This window comes from Carex rostrata, chromosome 2, assembly GCF_964058835.1.
Source record: "Carex rostrata chromosome 2, lpCarRost1.2, whole genome shotgun sequence".
NCBI classification, from domain to species: domain Eukaryota; kingdom Viridiplantae; phylum Streptophyta; class Magnoliopsida; order Poales; family Cyperaceae; genus Carex; species Carex rostrata.
In genome coordinates this window covers 14607187-14630795 of record NC_135919.1, presented here as the reverse complement: position 1 = coordinate 14630795, position 23609 = coordinate 14607187, and the positions used below count along the sequence as shown (strand labels likewise).

Below are 23609 nucleotides of genomic sequence, written 5' to 3'. Positions count from 1 at the left end.
CTGAGAGAACCACCAGTATTTAACAATTCAGTTCCTGGACATGCACAGAGAACGAGTATTTAAAAATTCCTTATGCTTCGAAATTTTAGTACCTGCTCGGGAATTTTTCACGCTCATGTCGTTTGTATAAATGGCTGTGAACTGTGAAGTAGTGTATAATTATTTTGACAGATAATTGTTAAATATTTTTCTAAATATATTATAGTTTCTTATGTATGTTCTTCTCTATTTTGCATTATATATATATTATGTATTAAAATTTAAAGTAGTGCTACACTGGATTTAAGCTTGATGAAAGTCTAAAATTAGCATTATTTTATCTAAATTAGCACTATTCTTTTCAATAAATCTGGACTTAATATTACTCCCTAAAATTATATAAAATTTCTTTTGATCAATATAAATGTGAATTTTATATACAAAATTGTAATATGACAAATGATGAAATCATATATAATTCTGAATTACTACATGATTTTTGCTATTTCCGGCAAATTAATACTCTTTCTAGGACCTGGATCAATATGTATGCTAGCACCTTGGACGACCGCTAGATGATTTTCTTAGTTTGAAAATAAGCAATCTCAATTCCATAACTTTCCATTAAAATTCGTGGAATTTAGCGCAGTAGCACGAAATTTGTCTCTCTACAGAGAGACAGAGGTTCAACTTTTAAAAATAGCATCTAAAAGATGCAAAAATGTATCGGTCCTTTAATAAAAAGAAATACTTCCCATTAGAAAAAATGATGACCCCCTCCCACAATATCCATGTTTAATTATATATTTATTAGGCTCGTTATATTGGAAATTTTGAGCTCCTCCTTTGAAAGAGAGAACTACTTTTATATTACAATTAAAAAATTCTTAGATGAATGGCAAAAGTAATTAAAAATCTTTACATCGAGTAAACTTCGATCATCACATTTCTCAAGTGGGACAAAAACAAGAAGAGAAAATTGTTCATGTAAGAACAAGCTTCTTCTTCTTTTCAAGGATCATGTCATCTGTTGTGAAGTCAGCTGCCTTGCGGAACGTCCCACGGCCGAAATCAAGGTTATATGAATCAGCCAAGCCTTGTACCAAATCATACTCTGGGACCCACCCGAGCTCTCTTTGAGCTTTCTCAATTGATGCAAAGAAATGCTACATTACAAGCAGAATATATAATCAGTCTATCGACCTTTATTTCATACTGTTTTGAGCAACTTCAGTTCAGACATACTAATATGCAGAGAGAAAGTCTTTGACAGTAAACGATAAATAGGCAATGAAGTGGTTGCTGATTAAATCAATTGATTATGAAAATATTTTCATTTTTACCTGATCACGGAATGGGAAGGCCTTCTTCTTCCCAAAATCAAACTCCTTTGCGTTATAGTGAATTAGCTCTGGCTCAGGGAATCCGGCAGCCTATAATTGAAAGAGAAACATCCATATGAGAAAAAAAAAATAAAACAAAAAACAATCCCTTCATTTTTTTTTCTCCAGTTATTTTCTACATAAATTTATTTTTTGTATGATAGGTACCTTTGCACATGCTTTTGCTAGCCCGTCGAATGTGACATATTTTGAGCCAGAGATGTTGAAGACTTGCTTGCTTGCCTTTGGGTTGTCAAGAACCTTGATAAAAGCCTTTGCCAAGTCCTGTTTAATTGGGAACACAATTAAATTTGGAATCTAGAAAAAAGCTCAAAAGTAAATTATAGGTAGAAACTTATGTTTCAGTGTTTTACAGATTCCTTCAGAATAAAAAGAAAATAAGAGAAAATAAGAGAAGTGTGAACTAGCCTTGACGTGTCCGAGCTGGGTTATCTGAATCCCAGAGCTGGGAATTGGTATGGGTCGGCCGGACTTTAGGCGGTGAAAGAACCACTCCTCAACTGGGTTGTAGTTGAGTGGGCCGTAGATGTACACGGGCCTTATCGATGTCCAGTTCACGCCTCTAGAATCTAGCAAGCTCTCAGTTTCAAGCTTCCCCTTGTGACGACTTTTCGGGTCAACTGCATCAACCTAGGATCAATAACCGGAACATTGGCAGTCAGAAAAAAATTAGCAAAAAACAGAAAAAAGATATGGTTTGAGACTAAACCAACAATTAATATATAGATCTCAATACTGGAATCAAAGTATTAAACGTTGGTAGAAATTAAAAGAGATGTTGCTGGTAAAGGACAAGTACGGTCTTTATATTTAGTACAACAATGCTTCATTTTATATTTAAATGTTGGCCAAAATTTTATCCTTTGACCAGCCATAAATTGATATTAAATAGTCATTCAAAGTGGAAAAAATGGGGAAAAGGGAAAGAAAAAAAATATCTCTCCAGCTAGTAGTGAGATTTGCATGGGATCTGATATCAACCAGACATAAGGAGAAATGTGCTTGGATGAACTTCAAGATAACTTAAAATGGTTTAAGTCGTACCTCATAATGAGGTGGGGTTTCAGTCTTGAGATATACTCCAGCTGAAGAGCAATATATGTACCTGAGATAATTAATTGGTTTATATAAGTGTATGGGTACTGTGAATAAACAAAAGGCTTAAATTACCTCGGTTAAATAAGAAAGCTCCCATGAACACCCAGAAAATCCCAACAAAATAACACCAGAAGCATTAACTATTTGGTACTCTTAATTTATCTCAGAAAAAATAAATTCTCTAAAAAGAAAAATGATACTTGTACTACTGGTAAATTACTGATATGCTGAATAGAGCTTACTGTTGAAGATTGGGCAAAGCATCAATTATGGGTTCTACCTCGACAGCCTCGCGCCCTAAATTCAGACCAAAAAATTGACATAAACTAAAAAACAAAATTTTACTTAAAGTCCATTTTGCTTAAAGTGTACACTAGTGGTTTACCATTAATGTCGTAGACAACATCGAATCCCTTGGCTGCAAGGCTAGTCTTAACAAACTCAAAATCCTGTCTATCACCTTTCAAATGAAGCACCTACACAAAATGGACCGAGAAGAAGAAGAAAAACAACATCAACAAAAACAAAAGGAGATCATAAGTTATTAAATGATGCTTGTGTGGATGGCAATGAACTCAGCATCATTGGATACAAAGCCCCATGCATAATGTTAACCAAGAAAATACTAATTTCTCTCTTATTCCACAAATGAAATTTGAAAAGAAAAACAAAATCATACTTTAGATTTGAAATCAGCATAGTCTTGATCAGATTCACCAGGTAATTGTTGGGTGATTGGTGCCTTCCCCCTTGTAAACAATGTCACCTGAGAAAACAAATGTACCGCTGACACCACTTAAGTTCCTTAATTCATGAATATTTGAAGAACCCGGGCTTAATTTAGGCCATTTTAATCAAATTATACCAAGTAGGCTCTCAGCCTCTCATCAATTAACATGAAAAAAACATTAGAGGCATTCTGAGCTCAGTCAAACTCTTTAAGTTCTCGATTAAACACTGAAAAAGCATAGATTGAGTTTTCGTCTGCTGGGAATTCTACAAAATCTTGATCAGGTACATTATAGTACCAAACCATACAACCAGAGTACCACTAGTCAGCCACTCAGCCTTGTAGTTCTTGGTTAAGCTAATAGAAGCAATGAAATTGGGGAAATAAATCAACCTGGTGACCTTCATTCACAAGGAGTCTAGATAAAAATACACCGATAAATCTTGTACCACCCATGACTAGTATGTTCTTTGAGCTTGCCATGACCCGAATTGCTGTCTCTTTTGGTTGACATTTTCTCCTCCAACTCTGTCAATTTTCATATCAAAAAACCTTTTAGTTCAGCACAAGACAATGTAAACCATCAAAAATAAAGAGCCCAGCAATTCTATATGATTAAATTTCGTTGTAAATTTACAAAAAAAACAAAGCACTGTAGGTTTTTGTAATAACTTGGAATGCAATATTGTTTACTTATAAAAAAACTGATATTTTGATAGCACCCATGTTATTAATTATAAATATTGCTTTAGTAGGCATACTGAGAACATCAAATCAAAATAATAAATGAAGAAGGCACCTGGATAGAAATGTTAGGGGATGCACCATGGAAATCTGAAACAGAGGAAGGGAGGAGAGAAGAACGAGGAGAGACCCAAGTATGACTCTGTTGCATTACCACGAACTTTGCCATTCTCTCCCCCTTCTCTTCTCAGTTCTCACTGTGTTTTTTCAGTATGGATCAAATTTAATAAGAGCGAGAGAATGAGGGCCTTGGGGATCATTTAAGTGGGCTGTTTCTCTCTCAGTTCTTTTGTGGCACACAGAAGAAAAGAGGCTGATGGGAGAACTAATGACTAATGTGTGGCATGATAATACCGAAATTTTTATTTTTTCTTTTACCATCTTCAAAAGAAAAAAAAAACAATTAAATATTTTTTCTAAGAAATTTGATTTTTACCAGCATCGCGATCCCAGGGGTATCGCAATTGGAGTCGCATATGATATGTACTATGTATAGTACGTTTTGATATGTACAATGAATTAATATTTTTGTTTTTAGTTCAAGCAATCAATTTGAACTGTTCAGCATAAATTTCATTTTAAAATGCACTTGCAAACTAAATTTTATTTTTACATCAAATTATTTTTTACCTATCTAAAAAAATTAAAAAATAGTAAAAAAATTCTAAAAAATGTTAAATTGGATATGTAAATATATTTTCATATCGAGAGATTATGTTGAATGATTCAAGTCGACTGTTTGGACTTTAAAAATGAAGATATTGATCCATAGTAAGGACCAAGTTGCGCTATGCATAGTACTATCGTCTCACTCATTTTTAATTATTATAATTTATGAATATTTTCAATAATTTTGTAAAGGTATCAACTTTTTGATTTTCTTTTTGAAGTAAACAATATTTAATATTTCACTTGTATTATAAACCAACATACTATTCCAGGAATTAAATTTTTAATATCTGAATCACAGATTTTGAACTTCGTTAAATTATTTATGAATGACTGATTTGTTACTATGATTGGGGCTAGCTAGTTATATTAGAAACAAATAAAATATAATTTTCCTCTTCAAGGCAACCAATTGTGCTTTGCTACGCCTGATCTCATGAAGAACTTTAGCCGAGTAAAAGCAAGTGAAAATTAACAATTTACAAGAGATTTGGAAGGAAATAACAATTCTTTTTGCCAATTAAAGAGTAACAATTTAGCATCCACAGTAGTGTGGCAGCACAAACAGACAGATAATTAAGGCCATATGAGATCAAATACTTATTCTTTTCCCACCTCAGCCACACCTCTGTTCTCTAAACCTCTCTCACCAATTGCATAGAGGATAAGACAAAGAACCCAAACTAGGCTGCATCCACAGGATTACACCTTCAAGATAAAAGACCTGTAGTCTCTTCGCCACCCATTCAATTATTTTCATATATGTCCTTGTAAAATATGATATTTGACAACTAAACAGGCAATGTGAACAGGCATTCAATTAGCTCTTGAAATATGCTTTGCGTAGCAGCGTATTTATATATCTGATATAAGTAGAAAGCTATTCCTATCAGTATACATATCTGATAGCAATCAACCAGAGAAATGGGGAAATAAATATACATGCATGTCACGCAGGGAAGTACAAACTGACACAACAAATGATACATGTAGCATTTATACGTACGTACGTGTTCTGCAACTAAGGAAGTTACTAATGTATGCAGGACAATAGAAAAATGGTTAGAGCTGCACAACACAATTGTGTGACCCATATGATATTTATCCAAAGACACATTTTTGGAGAAGGTTTTGTTGGTACCAGAAATGCAGAGCAAAATAGTTCTAGTATTAGACATACTTGACTCAAAAATATTTCTCTGATGAAACAAATTGGATCCGGGACAACACCAAATATTTATTTGCACCCAATAGATATAAAGGTATTTGTTTGGTTTTTGACTTTTTTCACAGCCATTTTTTGCATCTAGGTAAGGAAGCCTAGCCGATGAAACCAGAAATTTTTAACTAGGCCCAATCCAGCCCAATTTGGAAATGTTCTAATATACAGTTAAATAAATAACCAAATGCAAAAGCGACAAAAGACACGTATTAAAACTAGGGCCGTAAATGAGCCGAGTTTGAGCGAGTTACCCCCAACTCGAACTCGGCTCGTTTAATAAACGAGCGAGCCAACTCGAGTTGAAATGATAATAACGAGTTGTAGAGCCAACTCGAACTCGGCTCGTTATCAACTCGAGTTGGCTCACAACTCGTTTATAACTCGTTTAACCAGTGATAGTATTACAACACAAGTTCAAACTCAGCTCGTTATCAACTCGAGTTGGCTCACAACTCGTTTATAACTCGTTTAACCAGTGATAGTATTACAACACAAGTTCAAACATATTTTGCACGAATCTCAAAGCACAAATAACAGTCTAGAGATTCGGGTTTGATTATTTTGGAATTTATTGTGACCAATAATTTGCAACTCGAGTTATAAATGAGCGAGTTGGGGCCAACTCGAACTCGGCTCATTTATTAAACGAGTTGGCCAACTCGAGTTGTAAATGAGCTGAGCTGTAAATGAGCCAAGTTAAACGAGCTGTAAATGAGTGAGTTACGAGCGAGTTACGAGTTCGAGCTTTTTTGTCCAGCCCTAATTAAAACTAGAGGACAAACTCGTTCTGGTTTTTATATTCATTTCCTGATACCTGATATATTCTTCAATAGCACTATTATTGAGGGATATGCATCTGCTGTTACTCTTGTGCATGAACAGTGTTTATGCTATCCCTGTTTTTTCAAATTCAGTCATTGAATTGTTTCGAGATGCGTGTACAGAAAAGTTCTGAAAAAGATCGTTTTGAGATTTGTTCCCGAAAAAAATTGAACGGTTGAATTTGGAAAAACATATATAGCAGGGTTACTGTTTACGGGAAGAGAATAGCAGCGGATTTAATTTCATTATTGAGATGATCAGCCTGGGCCCACCACTTAACTAAAATGGAATAGAACACCTTTGATAGGGAACCACAAATGTCCCTGTTATTGAGATGATGAATGTGCTCATGTTCAATCTAACAACATCCACAAACTTGATATTGACAGGTAACTGAAAGGGTTGCAAACGTGTTCTGGTGTTTTTACAGCGCATTTTTGCTATGATATGTTCATATGCTATACTAGGAGAATGTATCTATTGGAAACACATATATTTAATAATTTTGACAATTTATAAGATAATTACTAAACTTGAAAAGATAAAATTATAGATATTGGTATGTAAAATATAGATATGTTGTATATTAAATTTGGTGTAATTTTGAAATCATCTGATCAGGTACATCTATTGCCAGTAAAATTAAGCCGTTAATTCTTATTGTTTTCAACAGTTCTTTATAGTGTAATCTTATGTTTTTATTTTGATAACTACTAAACAATTATAGCAATAATCAAGTAAGTTTGATGTCAAATATAACACATCACTTCTCTAATAAGAGAGGAGCATTTGCTTCTAATTAAGAGAGATCCAATAAGAACACTTGAGAAAAATAGATACTGGGATTAAGATGTTGTCGAGATGGAGAAGAAAGTCGAATCACTAGAGGCATGCAAGAGAGGAGATCAAGAATTCAAGCACACGTCAAAATGAAAAATGAACCAGTGTGGTTCCGAAATTGTTATTAATATAAAAAATAATAAATTTCAAAAACTACACCCATGTGAAATTTTGAAATCTGCAATTTTTTTTATGGAAATTTAGTCTAAAACCATAATTATTTTTTTGCGATTTTGGAATTCCAAAACTGCAAAAAAAAATTGCGGTTTTAAACTTTGAATTCCAAAACGCAACTATTTTTGGCGGTTTTAAGTTTTTCATATTATTATTTTTAATTAAACAAAAATGTTTATAAATTTATTTATTTTTAGTATTGAAATATTATAAATATTCTATATATTTATTTGAAAATAGATGGAATACTATATAATTTTATTTATTAGAAAGATTGCCATGAATAACCCAAATCAACGTTTTTCAGATCATATTTTTGTGGCTGTAAGAAAAATTAAAATATTGAGTTGTGTGTTATTGAAAATAAATAATTTTTTTTTGAATTTGAGTTATTGATTCCAGTTCAAAAGTCACTTCTAGATAAATACAGAAAATATTGTGATCCTTACTTAGAAGTAAGTTTTTATTCGGGATCAATAACTTAGATTCAAAACAATTTTATTTTTTTCCACTAACACACGAAGAAAAATTTTAATTTTTCTTATAATCGCAAAAAAAACGGACCTATAAAATGTTGATCTGGGTTATTTGTGGCAGTCTTTCTAATAAATCAAATTATATAGTATTCCATCTCTTTTTAAAGAAAGATATAAAATATTTCTAATATTTTAATACAAAAAAATAAATTATAAACATTTCTGTTTAATTAAAAAAAATATGAAAAACTTAAAACCGCCAAAAATAATTGCGGTTTTGGAATTCAAAGTTCTAAAACCGCAAAATTTTTTTGCGGTTATAGACTGAATTTATGTAAAAAAAAATTTGCTGTATGGATAGATTTCAAAATTTCTCAGCCTGGAATGTAGATTTTAAAATTTAATATATTTTTTTTGGATATTAATAAAAGATTCGGAGTGAGGTTACCGGCTAACTCCATCCGTGCGCATCAGATACACATACACTATATGTTGTGCATAATTTCTTATAAAATATGATATATCGGTAACAGGTTGTCTGTTATAATTATCATTTAGATAGTCTTGTATAGATCCAATGTATTTTAAAATTCAATTTACTTGACTGATTTAAAACTTCAACGATTCAATTTGAGTGAGGCTGTAGTGCTTTGCAATGCACAGATAATTTCATGCATTGGATTCATATCTCTACTTTTAAGTTTAAATAGTTGATTTGAACCGCTAAACACTATTATCATATGAAAATATATTAGGAGACCAAATTTTATATTTTTTTGGAACTCTTTTACTAATTTTTGAGACAATTAGAGAATCACTTGATCTAAAAATTATGGGCCATCCAAAAGTAGTGACTTTCTACCTACAAAAAAAAAAATATATAATTTGGTCTCCAAGTATATTTTCATATGATAATAGTATTGAGCGGTTCGAATCAACTATTTAAACTTTAAAAATAGAGATATGAATCCAATGCATGGAATGATCCGCGTATTGCAAAGTACCATAGCCTCACTCATTCAATTTTATCGCTTTCAATTGGTGCCCCAAAAAGTTGTATTGAATTTGGTGACAATTTATCTATATGATACAAAACTAGTATCGTGTCTGTTGCAATGAAAACATATTATAAGATTAAACGTTAAGATTGAACAAAGAATCAAATAAAAAATAATAGTAAAAAATAACAACAAATGACTGCTTGAATTCAACAACCTTATGTACATGTCAGTGCATATATATCTATTGTTTTCATAATTATTTACAACACAAATAATAAATATATGCAAAACTTCGAAGATGAATATGAATATATAATTCTTTTATTTTTTTTCATTCAACACAGATGATGAAGTTATTGCACATGCCGACAAATTGGATCTAAAGTTATTCTACAGATCGACAATTGGATCACCAAGCTATATTATTCTCTAATTTCTCTAAAATTTATCTCATAATGCTAAGAGGATGTTGCTCAGCAAATGAATGCATGCAAGGTGTGAGAGTAAAATATATACGTAGGAAATATTCCTTATTCTTGAGATTATATATATTGAAGGAAGGGTCATAAAATCAAAGAAAAAATTGAAGGAGAACATAAAAAAGTAAGATATCAATAGCTTTGTTATTATTGCACCTAATTTAAATCTATTTAATTTTAATTCTAACCATATTGTGTGCAAAGTACGTATGAAAAAACACTGAATCTAAGAAAGACAGATTATTTGATTGAAAAATTAATATTCAATATGAAATTTTATATTTTAATCAATATTGTTGACGGATCAGGATATTTATATACTTAATATAAAAATGGTGACATGTCTGTAATTGTTAGATTTAAATTTTAACGATCAATCTTTAATGTTGATTACTACCGTTCTCAAATAAATTGTTGTCTATACATTCCACATGAACTCTATTTTTTTTTATTTTTTTCTCGTTCTTCTCCAACATAAAGTTCCACGAAGAGAATAACCTTGGAGTTGAGAAGATCCTATATCTATATTACAAAATCAACCACCATAATAAATGTTACCTCGGCTGATCTCAACAATGCACATTTCGGATCGAAACACAAAGTTTTGTTACCTCAGGTGATATGAATATGATTTCCTCTCCCGAATTCCGATCACCCCGGTACTATAAACAAGGGCAGAACATGGTGGTCAATAAAGATGGCTTAGCCACCTCCGTAAACTAAAAATTTATAGTTTAGTCCATTAAATTTTATGATATAGTATTAATATCTTTATCTTTTAACTCTCTTATAAAATAAAACTACACTATATTTGATTTTTCTACCCTTTCAATCTCTATTTTCTAGTTCTGTCTCTAACTATAAATCCATTGTTCATTAGAATTAGTGGATCCAGCTCCGTTCTTTTAACCTTACACAAATTTTAAAAAAAGACTTATACAATCTAAAATAGACACCAGATTAAGTTTGATCCGGCCGGATTTGAATCTTGACCGTAAAATAATGGGCCCACTTTACAGTACCGGACAAGATATTTAGGGGCGGAACCAAGATTTTCGTCAGAGAGGGACAAAAAAATATCGAATTGAGTTTAAATATCTAATTGGATTTAAATCAATTAACTAATTGGGTACTTGATAAAAAAATAATGCCCTGACTTATATTTTTTAATGCTCTGACTTGTAATTTCTGATACTTTAACTTATAATTCTAATTACCAATCATAATTCAAGAAATTTATTTTGATTTTAACAATAAATTTAACCCGAATTACAAATCAAACATTCAGAGGGGACAACAAAAGTTCAAGAGAAGACAAAATCGAACAATACTGATAAATCACCACTAAAACTCAAAATCCAGGTGGCAGCTGCCCCTGAAGATACTTCTTCCCCCAACCCCCAATATAACATAAAATAAAAGAACACGAACTTGCAAGTTGCAAATACTTAAAAAAAAAAAAGGAGCCCAAGCGATAATTTGGTGATTTGTCGAACTTTAAAATAAACTTCTCAATTTTATATGACATTTCCTCACGTTACTCAAAGGTACGCCGCAGTGCCTAGAAAACTACACTTCCCAAAGTAGCATCCGAGATCTTTGTCAAACACTACAAAATAATAGAGACTATTCATGTAATATCCCTCTAATATCACAAAATTGCAAGCATGTCTCCAACTCTCCATAGAGGGGTTTTTTTGTTTTTTGTTTTTTTTCATAAGTAGTGAAAATAAAAATAAATAAATTTGCATGTATGCTGTTGAATATGTAAATATTCTAATAATCAATGATATATAATTTAGATATTATATTATAATACACCAAGAGTTGTCAATTTTAGACTTTTAAATTTTAATGATAGTAAATTACAAAACAAATCTCATCATTTTTCTCCTGTGATATACACCCAGTAGAAATCTTATTTATAAATGCTTAAAAATAGATCATATTTAAGTGTTTGGTATAAAATTTAAAATTCTATTTGTAACTATTGTAAAAAGAAAAAAAATACAGATAAGATATTTACACAAACATAAATAATAAGAGGAGGGTTCAAAGGCCTCCATTTTTTGTGTCTCCACCAAGTATCCTTTTTTTAAAAACGTTAATAAATCAAAATTTAAATTATAAATGTCAAAATAAAACCTTTAGATGTGATCTATGTTATCTCCTCTTATGTGTTCATAAAAAAAATATCACATCTCAATTTTATTTTCATGTGAATCAATCATTTGAACAATCAACGTTTAGAAATTATCCATATTAGTACATTTTTACATGTGCATTGATAAATTGATGTAAATCATATTCAACGGTTTTAGTTTGACTTTTAAATTATTAAAGTTCTTAAAAATAGATGCATGATGGAGATACAAAAAATAGAGACATTTAAACCCTCAAATAATAATAGTTGTATGAGTAAGGCTTGGGTGCTATGGATAGCATAGCGACCTACGGTGCTACGGCTCAATATTCGAGTTTTTAAAATCCTAACGGTCGATCCAAACCGTGCATCTTGATCTCCATATTAATAAGTGCTTGGAGACCAAATTTTATATTTTTTGAAAATTTTTTACTATTTTTTTAGATAGGTAGAAAATCAAATATCTAAATGGTGCAGAATTTTTTAGATCGAGTGATTTTCTACCTAGCTAAAAAATTAGTAAAAAATTTCCAAAAAATGTAAAATTTGGTCTCCAAACACATATTAATATGGAGAACAAGATGAACGGTTCGGATCAACCGTTAGGATTTTAAAAACTCAAATATTGAGCCGTAGCACTGTAGGCCTCTATGCTATCCATAGCACCCAAGCCTTACTCTAGTTGTATAGTTATCACTAAATTTTTGAAAGAAATATAAATTATTTGGACAATCACTGATCAAGTATTGGAGGGGATAAATAAACTAAAAAAACACTTTAAAAGTTTTAATAGTATTGATATTCTAGCACACTACGAACCATCATTAGCGTTAGGCCTACGTAGGGGCAGAAATGAAAATTTTATTGTAAAAAGTATTATACGAAAATTTGATATACCTATGTGAAAAAATGTTGAAAACTCTGCAGATGCTTGTCTTCTCTGTGCGAGAAATGAACCCAACCTACTCGTCGTCTTGGCGAAATGCCTCGCCTTTCTCTCTCTACCGAGTTGCACCTTGCGAGCATAGGTGAAGCGAGATAATAACCCGAGGAGAGATAGATCAAGAGAGAAGGAACCCACACCATCACTTGCGCAACAAATTTGACCATTCCAGTCTTTAGGGGTTCTATTGGATAGCTTGGATTTCACCCGCCTTTCCTCAATAATCTAAACTTTCTCAAGGTAAACTTGATATTTCCCATATATACTCTCAATACCAGTATTTCTTTTCCTTAAATGCGGTTAATTTCACTTTTATGTTTTCGCAATATAGCCGCCGCTTTGGCTTGTAGGTTAGCCCTTTTAGCCAATTATCTGAACTCCGTACCTGTTAAATTTTCTAAATATTTTTCCCCCGATTTTTTGTTTAATTGGTCTCCAGGATACCTAATTCCTTATTCCATTGGCTATGTCTTTATTCGATTTTAGCACTTGCATGTCTGACATATCCCCGTCTTTTACACTTAGGGTTCGGTCTTATTTTCACTTAACTAAGTCCTTACTGTAATTTTATTTTTCTGAAGTGACAATTTCAGAAAGAACTGAAATTAAGTAGAAGTTCAAATAGTAACCATGCATATATGGTGTATTTTCTGTAAATCTGTTATCTTGTAAAGGCGCGAGCTTCTGCTTTATCTTGTCTTATGTTTATTTATTTTTTCTATGAGTAAATGATAGAATTTATGTCTTGTAACAGACCAAGGGTTTTGTTGTAGAAATTTCCATCTCAAGATGGTCTAAAAGTGTATAAATCATATTGGTAAAAATTGAGCTTTCCTGTATGTCTATTTTATATTACTTCCCTAAATTCGACTTCTTTTTAAATCAATTTTGAAAAACGTACATGGGGTCTAGTGAGTTACAATTGCTTTGCCTGCATAAAATCTGGTTAAGAGTATGGATTGTCATTTAAAATTTTGGTCATATAAGTCACTTGGGTTTAGAATTTATCATCTGAACTCAAATATCTCCTCTCTTTTTTATCTTTTTTTTTGTTGTTCTTTATGATTCCTTGAAGTTTTGGTAGTGACAGACAGTGAAGTTTGATGTACATACAAGTGTTACATTGATCAGGGTTGTTTGGCACTTGGTAGGAATTGTGCTAGATGGTAGTTAGAATGAGGGGGGAGGGATGGGAAGAGTAGTGGAAGAGTGTTATTCGGAATAGTGTTTAGTGGGTTTGGCAACAAAAAATGAAGCACCAGTAGCAGTTTCATTTCTGTCTCCTCGCTTTCGCTATTCTGATCTTCCCTTCGAATAGCTTAGCAGTCTTTTCGAATAGCAAATCTGTGTTTAGCAACAACCTTTGCTTGGGATCGCGTTGCTATTTTGGAATAGTTCTATAATAGAGGATTGTTTGACGGCCTCATTATAATTAAGTACCTGTATGTTCTATCACAGTTGCTATCCTTGAGAAGAAACCTTCTTCGCCCCATTTAAAATAAAAATAAAACCCAACAGAACTGAGGATTAAAGAAAAAGAAATATATTGAATTTTGATCCTGGTTGTATTTTCATCTCATGTGTAACCTTGTTACATGCTGCAGCTTAAAAAAATTTATGCATTGCAAGGAATCACATGCCTTCATAATTTTAGTTATAGATATGTATGTTCTGTTAGTTCTGTTAGTTCTATTAAACTCAATTATTTTGTATATATGCCACCTAAAATTTCTTATTTTTATGTGTCAATCTAAGACAATAATTTTAAGGCTATGCAAGTCCTGATTGCAAGCTTTAAGCATATACTTCTTCATTTTCTCTTTTATAAGTACAGTGCATTGGAATCCAAAATCTGAATAATCATCTAAAAAGTCGTTAAAAATGCATTTGATTCAAATAAAGCCAGCTCAATTTGCACAGTTGAACACATAGTGAATGTGGTTTCTCCTATTTTCTAAAGTTCTCATATTCCATCATTTCCCACTTTCATTATTTCTTTTCCTTGTAATTTTTGCCATCACGCTTTTTTAATCAGCAACAAATGTCTCAACTTTTATCAGAAGTAAATGTCTAACAAATGATACTTGCATCTCAATTTCATCTATTCCGAATCCTAACTAGCCCATTTTATGGTATGATCTCTGATGCACACGAGAAGTTTGTTTTTTTGAATGGCACTTGCTATCTGGACAAACCTAAAGCCTGTCATTCTATTTTCTTTGAGAAATTTTTTCAAATACCTTATGGAATAACTTACAAGGTTGTGTTCTGATAATTTGTAAGTTACTTGTATGTGTCAGAGGCTTAGAAAAATATAGGGAAAAAACTAATAGCCCTATATTCTCATCTGCTGTGCCATTCTTTTTGCAATTAAATGCAGTATATCTCTCTTATGGTCCCAGAAAATAAAGAGATGGAATTTGCTTAAGATAGGATAATTTTTCATATTTAGTCTGAAATAATATATTTTATTCACACTAATGTTTTGTTTCAAGTGCTTGCTGTTATTAATCTGAGATATTCAGACTTTTAGATCACAAGTTATTAGGTTCAAGTGCAGAAATAATGAACTTTAATTATCTTATAATTAATACAATTTCCTTTCATTTTTCTACAGCCATGTTTAACTTTTCCATCCAAGATGTGAATGCAGTACTAGAGATCTGATTTAGCTTATAATTTTTCTTATATGAAATTCGCTTTTAATGCCACCATGTAGAAATTTGTTATATTTCTGGACAACTCTGCACTTAATAGTTTTGTCACTTTCTCTGCTAGCTACAAGTAAAAAATCAGTAGCTTTGGCACTTTATCATACAAATATCTGCATTCTAGCTACAAGGAACGCAGTTCTCAATTGTTTTTATCTCGTTGTCTTTTCAATACTTTGTTTATTCTATTTTCTCTTACCTGTAGGTTCCCCCATGAAGCCATGAACGTGTGCCCTTTGTTGTGTGCACTTTGTAGGAGCCACATCTACATACCACTGCATTACTAATCATATTTCTTCCCTAACTGGTTCCTTGAATATAATTATGGCACGTAAGGGTGGCCAACACAAAAACAAGAACCCGGATCTAGTACATTCAAACAGTGACTTGAAGAAACATGAAAGAAGCAAAAGAAACAGGAGTGTTGGGCCTGCTAGTGACTCTTCAATAGAATGTGGCAAGCATGAAACTCTGAATTCTCATGAGCAAACTGAAATCTCAACAAAATTGGAGGAAAACTGTTCATCAGAATTTTTAGAAAAGACAAGAGTCTTGTCAGGAGAGGAGGAAAGAGCTGATGGTACAGCAGCACAGATTCTGATGCAAAAGGCAGCTTCAACCTTAAAATTCTACATGATTTGTGTAATTGCAGAGGTTAAATTATGGGCAGACAAGCTAAAGCCACATGTTGTGAAATTGATGACCACATTGAAGAAAGGATATACCCATATTAAGGAAAAGTATGATGGGTATTTTCCGAAAGTGCAGCGGTGGGTGGTGAATGCTGGGAAAATTGTGATGGTGTTGTTTATGGTGTGGCTGGATTGCACTATCAGGGGAGCTGATTCCCTTCTCCGAATTGGCACCGCTTCTTTTTTTGTGCTGATTTTGTGCTCCTTCCTCTCGGTTGGGGCAATGATTGGGATTAAATTGATGCTGCTATTGGTGGTACGTTTTAACTTTTGTCTTCCTCGCTTTCTTCAACTTGTTACCTTGTCTTCAGTAAAAACTGGAATTTTGGATGAAGCATTTTCAAAAAAGAGAGAAGAATATAATTAAAATGCATAATGTACAAATGCAAGAATCTGATAAAGCAAAACTAGAGGGATTATTTTTAATACAGTCGTACAGGTTGGACTCACTGATGTACAAAAATATTTAGGGGATTTTGACTTCTGCTTTCACTGCCACTGAATTAATTATTATTTCATGCAATCTTTATCAAAAGAAAAGAAAACCTGAGGCAGCATAGCAATATGTTGACATTTGTTTTTTAAACCATTAGTTTTTTTTTTTTATATATAATAACAATTATTTATTGCAGGTAATTGGTACTTGTTTAGCAGTCTTTGTAAGTCTTGCTCTTGGATTGATTCTAGTTGCTATTTCTTTGGCTGTTGTTCTGTGGCTTTATGGGAGCTTTTGGACTACTAGCCTTGTCATCCTTTTTGGAGGTTATTTTTTTTCCTTTAAGCTTTGTTTTGACTTAATAGGGAACAAGTAACATAGGAGGTAATTTTGTTTACAATAATATTTTATTAATAGATGTGTACACTTTCAAAATATCAAAATATTACTATGAACGTAATGCATACCAGGATTCAATATGCCCCTTTAAAGAAAGTAATGTCCTCTAGTCTTTCTTCAAAAATGACCAAATTGGCCCTCCTTTGTAATTCTACCTGCATGAGGGAGCAATGTGGTGCAGTTGTGGTACTCCATTAAAGAAAAATAGAGATATAGTTGAAATTTCTTGTGTTTGTAGAGACAAGGTACTTGTAATATATTGTTTTTAGCAAAAATTTCTGATATTTTCTATGGGCAGGCATAAGACACTCTTTCTTAATAGGAGGTGCTTAAGGGATTTCTTTTGATGAAAATCCTCAAATTAACCTTTGGTCACTATATTGAATCCCAAGTTAACTTGATGAAAGCTGCCGGCACATGTAACCAACACAAACATAATAAACACTGGAATCTCTGACAGATGTCATCTTGTAGGTGCTTCTCTTGCCTTGAGACATGAAAGGATTGGCCTATTTGTGACCACAGTATATGCTATGTATTGTGGAAGGAGTTATATGGGATGGATTGGTTTAATGGTGGCTCTGAACTTATCTTTCATTTCTAGTGATATTATTCTACATTTGTTGAAGAAAATGGACGAGAGAAAATATCAGCAGGTGCCAGAAACTTCCTTTATGCAAGATCAAGGTACATAACATTATTTTTCTGGGCTTTGTATAAGATTGCAATCTAAGTCAGCTTGCAGATGTACCTACTGTCACATTGTAATCCAGTATGTGGTGTAACTCTTATGGAATATAGGTGTGTTCTCAATAACAACTGAGACGGGAAGAAAGGTAAATTTGAGCATGGTTCTGAAAATGACTAGAGTGGCAAGTGTCTTCTTTGTGTTGGAATAGAGCAGTATGTCAAATAACCCTAAATACTGAACTTGTCCATCTCTATTGAAACATAGGAGTACCTTTAATAACCTTTAGGTATCCAAATTTTTATTGGGAACTGCAAGCCTAACTTTATATTTTTTTTTTCTGTTGGCATATTACTGAACATATTTTTGGGACAGATGGCACTTTTCCCTTTGTTCGGCAGATGCCAACAGATAGAGGCCCTGGCGAACCATCAACTAGTGGGGAGGAAGCTGAGAAAGAATTGACCTCAGAAGAAGAGATAATTAGGTTATTAAATTGCCCTGATCACTACTCAGTTTGGGGTCTACCTCGTCGGGGTGCAATAGACGCTACCTGGCTCAAAAGGGAATACAGAAAAAAGGTTGTGGTAGAGCCTAGCTTTATCAATTTGATGTTTAAAGGTTTTATTGGTTATTTTTGCTGCATCATGCACTAAAAAGAGGGATGTTGTTGTTTCTTTCAAGTTCTTATTGCCCATAGCACCCTACACTTTGCAAATAACACCTATGTATTTTGGGATATTTGCACTCAATTGTGAAGGATTTTTTTGTCTCTTTTCCTCAAAAAAATAATTCAACTTAAAAAACAAACAAATACATCCCAATGACAAGTTAAAATAAGAATACCATATGAATAGTTTGTAAAATAAGTTCTTTCCTTGGACTTGCACAAACAAAGGTGAGCTAGATTGAGTGCTAACTTTGTTATGCACGCAATTCATATTTTCAAAATGGACATAATTACATAGCTTTTACAAAAATCACCCAAATTGACGGTGAGTGTGATAAGAAATGGTTTACTCCGTGTTGTTTAGATTTGACCCTGAACATAAAATGAATTAAAGTATTTCTAGTTTGTAAGTTGTATATATGGATTTACATTAAGATATTTGGTTGAACTGTATGAAAAAAATAATGTGTAAATTGCTGTTCTACTTGAAATTATCTAACATTTGATTTGCATTTGCAAAAAACCAATAAGAACTGAATTCTTATTGCAAATAATGACTTGTGAGTGTTATTTGCAAAGTACCTCTTTTGTGTACCATTTTCAAAATATATTTGTTTTTCTTAGTTTGTTTTTGTTAATAGGGGCATAATAACTGTCCCTTGAACCATCTGAACTATATATTTGTGCTATTAAAGCAAACTGGACCATTGAAATTATTATTTTGTCACATTTTAGAAAAATTGTAGTGAAATCTTTGTTATCTCTGTCTAGGCAATGCTAGTTCATCCAGACAAGAACATAGGAAATGAGAAAGCTGCAGAAGCATTTAAGAAGCTTCAAAATGCATATGAGGTTGTAGAGTTCTGAACTCTCATTTTTGACTTACAAGTATAATGTATTAATATATGTTTTATGTGTCTGACCATCAATTCAGGATTCGCATTATGATAATTATTAATTATTTAACTTGCTAAAAAAAACAGGTTCTTCTTGATTCTCTGAAACGAAAAGCATATGATGATGAACTGAAGAGAGAGGAATTGTTGAATTATTTTCAATTGTTTCAAGCTTCTGCTTCTCAAAAGGTGCCTCTATTTCTTAAATTTTAAAGGTTGTTTTAAAGTTTCAACTAATTGCTGATATTTCTCCCTATTTTTCCTTTCTCTTTGCAGAGGGGTCGAAATGGCATTTTCGGGTTTGGGCCTGGTCGACCCGAGGGAGCGGATAATAAACCATTTGGAGATTTAAGACGAATTGTTTGCAAAAAGTGTGGTGATTCTCATATATGGATATGTACTGATCGGTCCAAGGCAAAGGCTAGATGGTGTCAGGTTTTGTTTCTGCCTTACAAATTATTTAATTGGAAGTAGTAAACTTATAGGTTCGATTAACTTCTTTTTAATCTTGTAGGATTGTAAAGAATTTCATCAAGCCAGAGATGGAGATGGATGGCTTGAACAGTCTTTTCAACCCCTTTTATTTGGGCTGCTTCATAAGGTAATTTTCTAATCTCTATAATAGTGATAGTGATTACATACGTCTCTTGTTTCAATTATAATTAATAGTACCCTTTTTTGGTTAATACCTCACTTGGTAATAATTTATTAAAAAAGAATAGAGTTAGGCTATTGCAAAAACATTTGTTATTTGGATGAAATGCAGCCTAAAACTTACTTTCTCATGTCCAAATGGTCGACCCAAACTATTTAATATGATCGACATATCAAATTTTTTTTGTTGTACATGTCAAAATTTTGTACGAACCAAGTTCTAGTATTTTTAGAATTTTTTTTACTATTTTTAAGATGAAAGAAACATGTGATATGCAAACATTTGTATTTTTTTTTTTTTTTTTACTATTTTTGTGTCATTTTTCTTGATCCAAAAAAGTATTCTGAGTTATAAAAATAACAAAATTTGGGATCCTATACAGCTTTAATATACAAGTCACATTGAATGGCTTACGTCATCTGTTTGGACATTGAAAATAAATTTGATCATTTGTATTTCAACCAATATACAAACGATTTTAGATAACCTAACTCAAGATAATAAAAGGTAAGGGAAGAATATCCAGCTTGTTTTGGTATACATATTTACGGATACCAGGAGGTATGATGATTAATTTCATGGTATTGGTTACTGTGCAATTTTGTGAAACTTCTAACATTGCTGGCATAAAATGTTAATGTTTTAAAAATCACGCAGATGGAGACACCATGTGCCTATGTTTGCGCAGATAGCAAGGTATATGATGTCACTGAGTGGTTCAGCTGTCAGGTATGTGTCCGAAACAAAACATTTTTTTATCAGGTCCAGCACCAGAATGTACCAGTACTATACCATTTCCTTAATATCTAATAATTTAAAGCACAGGGAATGAGGTGCCCGGCAAACTCCCACAAACCGAGTTTTCATGTAAATGCAAGCTTAACAAAACCTAGTAACTCAAAGGGAAGTAGTTCCAGCCATGGGGGCCCAGGTACAGGTCCTGCCAACATGGAAGAAGAAATGACTGAAGAAGAATTCTTCCAGTGGTTGCAAAATGCCGTCAATTCAGGTGCCTTCGACCCATTCAGCTCACCTAACGATGCAACCACTGCAGGGAACTCTAGTGCATCTAAGAGTGCAAGTGGTGGCAACAGCAGTGGGAAAAAGAAGAGGAAGGGGAAGAAGCAATGGTAGTTTGAGAATAATATAAGAGGCATGTTTTAGACAAGGTTCTGCAAAAAACGAAGGGAAAAAATGTCCATGACACTCTTTAAGAGTTGTTCAGTTGCTGTTAAATGTTTTTTTCCTCGCTAGTTTTGACTAGTTGGAAGATTTTCAATTGTAAATTTACGTAGATTGTATGCAATGTGGCTGCTTTTAAACTGTTGACCAACTGATACGGGACCCCTGCAGCATTGCGCACTACAGTACATGTATTTGCCAATTATCTTATGAGAGAGCGAAGGGCCATGTTTGTAGAACTTTCTTATCCTAAATTCCTCTTGCCTTCTTTTTCAATCACTGAAAAAGTATTGTCAGGGCTAGGGATGCAAACGAATCAGATATTATTATCCGACTGTATCTGAATTTGTATCCAAAAATTTGATATGGATATCCGATATCTGAATATCCGTGCGGATACGGATACGGTTTTAAATTTTAATTATCCGTATCCGAATAGTAGATATATACAATATAGTTTAATATATACAATATAGTTTAATATATATTATGAAAAAAATAATGTTATTTACTATTATAAAATGCGGATATCCGTATCCGGTTAATATCCGATCCGTATCCAAAAAATAAAAACGGATACGGATATAGTTTTACCACTATCCGATCTGTTTATACCCCTATCTAGGGCTCTATGCATTGTCCAAAATCCAATTTTAGAGAACAATTTACCCTCAAATGGTGCCTGTTTGCTGTTGGTTTTGTTAAGGGTCTGCTCCCAAATTATATGCGATCGGTTCGGATCATGCTTTATGTGCATCAAAAAAGAAATTATTGGTGGCTTCGTATAATCAGGAGAGAGAATGGAAGACTCGTCTCGTGCCAACCATAGGTGAATTGCTGTGAAGACGAGATTTTTTATTTTCTGAAAATAGAAGAAATTACATAAAGCTTAGGTAAAATTATTGAATGCGTTCATTTTCGGTATTTCGGTATTATTGTATCTTTGTTGTTTTTCATTTTTCACAACCTTTTGTTTTTCCCTTATTTACTTTTCATCAGGGTTTCTACACGGAAACTCAAACAAATGTAACCGAAAAAGGTTAATGAAATGAGAGCTACATTCTTATTGTTTTCTCAAAAAAATTATTGAATGCGTCCTCCAATTATAATGGTCACAAGACTGAAACTGGGGGAATTTCTTAGTTGGTCACTGCTTTATTTAAACAAGAGTTCACTCGTTATAAACAGTTATAGTTATTAGGTAAAGGATCAAATCAAATTAGCTTCTGTTAGCAGTATTATTGCGATTAAATCTTAAAACTTAATTTATAATTTTCCTGATTATGTTGAATAGTCAACTATTTCAATTCATTTCCGTTTTCCTACTGGCCTTCATAATTGTAATCAATAAGGTCCATCAATCCCTTTATTAGCCTCTCTCATTTCCTTTCTTATTATTCCCGTTTAGAAAAATAAATGAAGAGCCTGTTGACTCTAATTGAAACAGTTTATACTTTATATAATACTCCTCTCTCTCTCTCTCTCTCTCTCTCAGTATTATGAACGCACGTTCTCTCTCATACTGTGTAATAGGGAGAAGAATCAAGAAACTCTGACATGAGATTTTTTAATTTACTATTTTTATATATGTGGCGATGAGAAGTTGAATGTTACCGTACTAATTCTTTCTAACAACTTGCCATCCGACCCGAGAGTCTAGAGGTTTAATGGGCGGGCGGGTACGGGTACCCCGGGTATACCCGGGACGGGTACGGGTACGTCTCGGGTACAGGTAGGACGGGTACAAGGGTATACGGGTACAGGTATGGTCGGGTATATTTTTCAAAAATCATATCCTACCCGTTCTATACCCGTACCCGTGTACCCTTAACGGGTAGGGCGGGTACGGGTATTTTTTTTTTTCTGGTTTTTTTGTTGGTTTTTTTTTGTTTTTTTTTTTTTTTTGCTGTTTTTTCTGTTTTTTTTTCTGGGAGGAAAAAACAGAATTTTTGAATTTTGAATTCGGATGAACAGTACTCGGGTATCGGGTACGGGTACTCGGGTACTAGGGTACGGGTATAGTCGGGTACGGGTAAACTCGGGTAGGGTATGGTCGGGTATTGGTCCAAAAAAACGGGTCCGGTCCGGTTTATGCCCGTATCCGCGTACCCGAGTACCCGACCCATACCCGGGCTCGGGCACGGGTACCCCGGGCGGCGGGCACGGGCGGGTATGGTCGGGTATACCCAACCCGGGTATTGTTAATCCACTACCCGAGACCATGTTATTGAAGTAAAGATGAGATATTTACTCGATGCCAAACTTTTGAATGGATAGATAATTAAATCTGCACCTAAAAGAGTGCTAATCTATTTTTAGATGGTTGTCAATAGTGACGGAGACATGAGTATAGAATGGGGTCAATTAACTCTTATTTTTTTTTTAAATGGATAATAAAATAGACTTTTGTTCTATAACTTATAGTAAAATGCTATATCTATAAGAAAATAGACTCTCATATTTTTTGTGAAATTTTATACTATTGACCCCATACATTTAAAAAAAAAATAATAATTTGTGTATAATTTAGGCACTTCTAAGTTCTAACATTTTAAAA

General features: G+C 33.0%; 2 protein-coding genes across 2 annotated transcripts; one reads left to right on the top strand and one right to left on the bottom strand.

Moving 5' to 3' along the window:
- Window positions 1-824: 824 nt before the first annotated feature.
- CRB (chloroplast RNA binding protein) lies at window positions 825-4191 on the bottom strand. The gene is made up of 10 exons (XM_078293033.1): window positions 4010-4191; window positions 3604-3738; window positions 3160-3246; window positions 2866-2956; window positions 2723-2777; window positions 2427-2487; window positions 1791-2012; window positions 1530-1646; window positions 1323-1412; window positions 825-1145 (listed from the first exon to the last, which is right to left on the bottom strand). The coding sequence occupies exons 1-10, from the start codon at window positions 4121-4123 to the stop codon at window positions 963-965; spliced, it is 1155 nt and encodes a 384-aa protein (XP_078149159.1). The 5' UTR covers window positions 4124-4191; the 3' UTR covers window positions 825-962.
- An 8511-nt stretch (window positions 4192-12702) lies between these two features.
- Window positions 12703-21133, top strand: LOC144544475 (Chaperone DnaJ-domain superfamily protein). Its single transcript, XM_078292989.1, has 11 exons — window positions 12703-12963; window positions 15640-16382; window positions 16759-16888; window positions 17436-17648; window positions 18025-18230; window positions 19091-19171; window positions 19303-19404; window positions 19492-19650; window positions 19730-19816; window positions 20528-20599; window positions 20696-21133. The coding sequence occupies exons 2-11, from the start codon at window positions 15759-15761 to the stop codon at window positions 21002-21004; spliced, it is 1983 nt and encodes a 660-aa protein (XP_078149115.1). The 5' UTR covers window positions 12703-12963; window positions 15640-15758; the 3' UTR covers window positions 21005-21133.
- The last annotated feature ends 2476 nt before the right edge of the window (window positions 21134-23609 follow it).